The sequence below is a fragment of the Priapulus caudatus genome, unplaced genomic scaffold (assembly GCF_000485595.1).
Source record: "Priapulus caudatus unplaced genomic scaffold, Priapulus_caudatus-5.0.1 Scaffold515, whole genome shotgun sequence".
Lineage (NCBI taxonomy): Eukaryota > Metazoa > Priapulida > Priapulimorpha > Priapulimorphida > Priapulidae > Priapulus > Priapulus caudatus.
Genome location: NW_014577576.1, coordinates 69246 through 76311, shown reverse-complemented (window position 1 = coordinate 76311; position 7066 = coordinate 69246). Strand labels below are relative to the sequence as shown.

Genomic DNA, 7066 nt, shown 5'->3' with positions numbered 1-7066 from the left:
CACACACACACACACACACACACACACACACACAACAACACACACACACACACACACACACACACACACACACACACACACACCAACTTCCCCCGTCCCTCTCTATAATAAGCGATGCAGGTCACGGGTTGGAATCTCTAGATTAATAGCATTAACAAATCTTGACGCTTCATGTCGTTGCGAACAGAATGTATGGGACTGTTTATGGATACAGCAGATTATACTGCCACCGTCGCGATTACCTTGCAGCGCTGGTCTGGTGGGCAATTCCTCTTCTATCGTTATGCGGCAACGCGGAATCACGGTTGGCGGTTTTTCGCCCGAGGTGAACCAACACAGCGTCGTGCAATGGTCGAGTAAAATGCGAAATAATTTCGACGCCAAAGGCCAATACCACGGCACTTTTCACCCCGAACATCGGTGAGATAAGGGGGGCTATATATGCCATACAATAGAATATAGACAATCTGTATTAGCTTACGCTGTTATAATACGCCTGTACCGATGAAATAGCTCGTCGATAGCGAGCATAAAATGGCGATGGATTTATGTACTGATTTTTTCGGTTTAAAGACCGACCAGGTCTTTACGGGGACTCGGTTGGAAAAAATCTCGTATGAATTTCACCCTATACGCACAGAACACATGTTCGTCTTATAATTGTGAATGTATTATAATATTTATCGGGCAAATTATTTTTTTTAACACCAAAACGCTATTTTCACAGCTTGATGCTCTATATGTAGGCCTAATATTTTGGGTCAGAATTATACTAAAATGCAGTAGATTATTTTGCTAACAAATATGGAGATGAGTCCTGACTCCGTGGATATTTGCAAGTGCTCTAAAGCCGTCATATCGACATGCAGGCGGGGACTAATAGATTATATGGACGTACATTACCACGTACAGGCGTGTGAGTCAGCTCGTACAAAAGCACGCATATAAAGCACGTAAACACACGGACAAGGCTATTTCTCGCCAGCATCAACTATTATCCCTCCCGCGCGTTGTCGAATTACCATCAGCGGCTGCCGACCTGTTGCCGTATAGCAGGCAAACGAACGCATCTCTTTCAGTGTCAGTCAAACAACCATGCCGAGAATGAGAGCTTTTGACGAAGACAACGGTCCCACGAAGTCATTGCGGAACAACAATAAACATTGATTGTGTTTGCCCCTTGAGATGAACCTGTATGTGCATGCTCATACATACACACACACGCATCTTCAGAAGCAGGTTTACGCTTACGTTAGATAACATCTTTGGCCGGAGCATGCACAAAGGTGTTGTGCGGATTGTCAATCTACGAAACACTGCGTCCAGCGCAATAGAGCAGAATTCGTGTCATCAACAGGAGATGGGTTTTAGCTGACGCGCGCCGCGCTGATACACACACCCACACGCACGCACGCACACACGCACGCACACACACACGCACGCACGCGACCTAAACTCTACGTGCCACGTGCACGACGTACCCCCGCACTCATATAATATATATATAAGTCAATGACGATACATAATGGAGATCATCGCTGATATAATAGTCTATATATATATATATATACGTATATAAGTAATATATATATATATATATAATATATATATATATACACAACAAGGTAACTATTGCCAGTTGAAAGGCGTGACTAAGAGCGCACATTTAATCGATTTTAGGCGGTTCATCCGCGTATATTACCGACCCCCCTGACACGCCCACACGTTACTTCAGTTTGTTTTGTTACGGTTCTTAGCCCGCGTGAAATTAGATCTCGAACAGCTCTCGGACAGGGCTATAGCTGCTTATAGGGATGTGCTAGAGTAAATTCTGCGGCTGTATTTACAGCGTGCACGAATGCTTGCCGTGAGATGCACAAACAACTAGCGGTTCCATGCGATACGGTAGATCTCGCGAGATCACGTTAACATGCTGCCCGACGACGACCAGTCACGCCGACACATGACCATTCACGCCGACACATGACCAGTCACGCCGACACATGACCAGTCACGCCGACACATGACCAGTCACGTCGACACATGACCAGTCACGCCGACACATGACCAGTCACGCCGACACACGACCAGTCACGCCGACAGACGACCAGTCACGCCGACACATGACCAGTCACGCCGACACATGACCAGTCACGCCGACACATGACCAGTCACGCCGACACACGACCAGTCACGCCGACACACGACCAGTCACGCCGACACATGACCAGTCACGCCGACAGACGACCAGTCACGCCGACACATGACCAGTCACGCCGACACATGACCAGTCACGCCGACACATGACCAGTCACGCCGACACACGACCAGTCACGCCGACAGACGACCACCCGCGTCGATAGATGACAAATACCGTCGGCGATCATTCCGAAATCGAGGGGTCGTCGCGTCACGTCAGCTCGCCTATACGGACCGCTACACTCCGTCGATTCGGAAACACGAGAGACAATCGATCAAACCGTCATTTTCGTCATTAACTGCTTCTCGACGTTGCATAATATGAGATGAGCGTTGGTGGTCCGCTCCGTCACGAGGAGAAGGGCGCGCCGGGGTCGAGTGCACACATTCTCGGCAAATCCCAGAAGTGTCAACGGACGAGAAACGAGCCATATACATGCCACGCGGGCAACAACGTCTCGTCCCCACTCGCGCACGGTCGCGGTTACATGCTCAAAGCCCGCCGATGTTGACCCTACGTTAGCCGCCGCCGTCGCCGCCGACGCCGCCGACGCCGCAGTCGCTGGTGACCTACGACGAGTGGCTCTATCGCAGCTAAGACACGGCTATTTCATTACATTTTAGGACTCTTTGGAGACCCCCGGCCGCATGCGTTCATGAATACCAACAGCAATAGTTGCAAAATCAATCGCGGAGAGACGAGGACGGGGGAGCGCGTTAAACTTCGCCCCGAGCCGAGACGGCGAGCGTGCAGACAACGTATAGGCAGCAGCAGCAGCTTGGCGCGATAACTATGCGAAAACGTCATATTTCGAAGATCGTAAACTTCATTAGCGGCTGTATGATGGATCGCTGTGGCAGCTTCGTCAATAGCGCACACGAGCGTCCGCACCGAGGAAACATTGCCACGTCCAGTGCGTGCAGAAACGTCATGCAGAAACAACGTGCGTGTGTGCGTGCGTGCGTGCGTGCGTACGTCCGTGCGTGCGTCTTGAACCTGACACGTCCTTATATAGCGAACATTTATCTTGGTGTCTATGAATAACGGGCCAGCTGTACATCAGCAAACGAGGCATCTCAGCCGGGGCATGTGTACAAGCGAAGCTGCCGGACGGAAAGAGTCGTTGCGATCGGTTTTGAAATATTGCCGTTTCATTGCGAGCCTTTTGCGAAGAATCTGTGTGAATATAGAGTGCGACTGTCGGAATTGCTATCCGACTATTTCTTTATGGCTCGCGCCCGCAAATTTGCCGAGCTCATCGCAGTCGGCACGATACGTGCGCGTAGATAGACGTCGCGTGGCTCTACCAGCTCGCGTAAATGTAATTTTGCTAAGTTATACTACCGGACGGGAATATGCAATCCTCGTTCAATTTCATTTCTTGATGTTGCGCCCGCTTTGATGTCGATCAGGCAATACCAACAAAAGTACAATTACGCGAAAAGCTTTCAGTGAAATTCGGCGAATAAATTTCCGAACGAAAACGCAGTACGCTGCTCGTTTCTTTTTTCGCGAGTCGCGAGAGCGCTCTAGATCATAATAGATACACGGCCGACGAGAGACAAACCACGCATAAAGGCAACGCGCGCTGTTGTAATGACAGTATCGGCTGGGCACCGGCACAATGTCGAGACCTTTATCTCCCGTAAACCGTCTTATCTCCGCTTTACCTGCTTAATCTGCCTAAGCATGAATACGTCCGGAAGATTAGTCTTGTACGACTCGCTCTCGATTGTCTATGCGGCTCACGCAAGCAGACACTCGCTGGAGCGGCCCGCGTAGCTGGCTGGCTGCTGGTATGCTTTATGCTCGCCCGCACCGACCTGCTTGATCTACCGAACCGAATACTCGCCGACTCACGTGGTTCTCGTCCAAGACAACTCACTGATAGGTAGATAAGAATGTCACGGGGAACTGAAGGAGAAAAAACAACCCCGCAGATAACGAGTAGTTTTCGTATAACCGGCGGCCATGTTGCCTGCCGAAGAGGCGGCATGACGCTTATGTAAAATCTCAGCGATCGGCGAAGGCGATTTTGATTTTCCCCTATTTTTTTTGACAACAGGTTATACGTACGTGTAGCCGCGTGCGTCTCGCTGGTGTTCTATACAGGTGGCTCATAAAGAAGATCAGAGACCCGCTCGGCTGCCACTTGCACGCACGAATCCTGCAGCGGGCTTACATACACACACACACGCACACACACGCAGTGAGAAGCTGCGCGCTGCCAGCAGCAGTATAATACGAGTTTCGGCGGACGGTTCGGCGCGAAGACACGAAGGCGATTATATCGAAGAAAGAGATGGCCGCTGTTAAAACTAACGGCGTCGCCGCGCCGTCTGAGGGGCGTGCGGACGTGGACACGAGCAACGAGCGACTGTCGGCTCCGGCCAGCGCCGAGACGGCCGCCACTCTGATGATTTATGCATACTCAAGCAACGCGATGACGGTGCTCGTGACCAAATAACCATCATCTCGGTCTCCAGCAGACTCCTTCATCGTAGCCCTATAATCTGTCGCGATCCTTATAATCTTTCTTACGGTATTATAGCCGCCGCCGACGCTCCACCCGCGAGTAGGGTGGACGTGGGCGGGTGGGGGAGAACCCAGGTAATTACAAGTAGCATAATAATAATGTCTTATAGTGTTACCCGGAGGCGGGAGACGGGTGTCAGGCAAGGGCGGATGGGTGGGAAGGGGTGGCGGTGGGTGGGCTACACTAACAACTGCCGCATAATACTCACGAGCGCAAGGCGTTCTCTCTCGATAAGTCTCTTTTGTGGTGGTCTTCGCTGCGATCTATATTGTCACACCAAACTCCGACGCGTTCAATCGACCGAGAGTGAAGGATCGCGCCAGACAGACAGATAGACAGACAGCCAGAGAGCGCGAGGTTGACAACTACCACGCGCCTTGTCCAGCGTACGGCAGGCGTCTGAGCTCGCTAACGACGTGCTGGCATTTGTACGTGCGGTGCTTGGCTTAGGATTTAGTCATCCGGTGGGTGCTTAATAATCATAACCCAGGCGCTGCTGTGTATGCGGGGGTAATTAGTGAGAAGGCGCGCGCACTGGCTGGCTGCTCCATTAGTGGCTCTCTGTTCACGGTGCGGGAACACACACACCACTGAAGCCAACCAGCTACGACCAAGCTCTGCGTCAGCGGCGGCTACACGCAGAGGTATCGACTCCCCCGGTGTGCGGAACTGCACACCTAACATAATGTGCCGATGCCGCCCCTCCCCCACCCCACCCCTACACTTAAGTCCTTCCTCCCCTCCCACTCGGTAACAATGGAGCTTCTCTTTTCGAAGGCCTCGCACGATGAGCATCGATGCTTTTTTAGCGGGTCAGCGAATCGTACAAGTACAAGTTAGACCCATCTGATGATCCACGGGAAATTACCCGTGTTAGGTCCACACCCACGTGGCTATCTGCTGACCAGAACACCCGCACGAGCTACACCCACGTGGCTATATCTGCTGTCCAGAACACCCGCACGAGCTACACCCACGTGGCTATATCTGCTGTCCAGAACACCCGTACGAGCTACACCAACGTGGCTATATCTGCTGTCCAGAACACCCGCACGAGCTACACATCCGCGTGTGCGCGCACGATGCGTCAACAATACGACGAAGCATCAAGTCAACAATACAACGTCACACGGCGACCGAACGCGCGCGAATTAATCGCAAATATTGAAATAGTTTAAAATTTCTGGACGGCGGCGAGGTACGCGGTGCGTGTGCACGCGGCAATATCACCTCACGCCTGCGATGTATGTAGTCAAACAAGATCAAGCGCGCGTAGAATGGAGCGCGTGTTTGCCCACGATTACAATGATAATGTCGCTCGAAACGCTCCCTTGATTTCACGAGCACGAGATCACGTTCGGAACATCTATCCACCTTGCCCCGCGTCACGACATTTAAGATATAGGTTGGAATTTATTTACCTTCGTTATTTATCTTGTTACTTACGCGCCATCGCGCATGTCATCGTGAGATTTCTCAATATTGTTTGCGAACAACGGTAAATTCTTCGCGCATATATATATATATATATTTATTTATTCATTTATATATACATACATACGTACGTACGTACGTACGTACGTACATACATACATACATACATACATACATACATACATACATACATACATACATACATACATACATACATACATACATACATACATACATACATACATACATACATACATACATACATACATACATACATACATACATACATAGTATGTATGTATGTATGTATGTATGTATGTATGATACATACATACATACATACATACATACATACATACATACATACATACATACATACATACATACATACATACATACATACATAAGTAGATAGATAGATAGATAGATAGATAGATGGATAGATAGGTAGATAGATAGATGGATATATATATATATAGATAGATAGATAGATAGATAGATAGATAGATAGATAGATAGATAGATAGATAGATAGATAGATAGATAGATAGATAGATAGATAGATATATAGATAGATAGATAGATAGATAGATAGATAGATAGATAGATAGATAGATAGATAGATAGATTGATATAGATAGATAGATAGATAGATAGATAGATAGATAGATAGGTCAATAGATGGATAAATAGATAGATAGATAGATAGATAGATAGATATATAGATAGATAGATAGATAGATAGATAGATAGATAGATAGATAGATAGATAGATAGATAGATAGATAGATAGATAGATAGATAGATAGATAGATAGATAGATAGATAGATAGATAGATAGATAGATAAGATAAATAAATAGATATAGATAGAGATATAGATAGATTATAATGCTG

At 48.2% G+C, this 7066-nt stretch overlaps 1 protein-coding gene across 2 annotated transcripts in view; it reads right to left on the bottom strand.

The window, feature by feature from the left end:
- Positions 1–7066, bottom strand: part of LOC106811211 (transcription factor Sp9-like) — a 45020-nt gene that overhangs the window by 33196 nt on the left and 4758 nt on the right. Inside the window, exon 1 of one of the 2 annotated variants that reach the window (XM_014814766.1) lies at positions 3871–4098. The exons of the other annotated variant lie outside the window; for it this stretch is intronic. Coding sequence (XP_014670252.1) covers positions 3871–3891 — 21 coding nt within the window. The 5' untranslated portion in view covers positions 3892–4098. Of the gene's footprint in view, positions 1–3870; positions 4099–7066 lie in introns of those variants that run through there. 2 annotated transcript variants of the gene reach the window in all.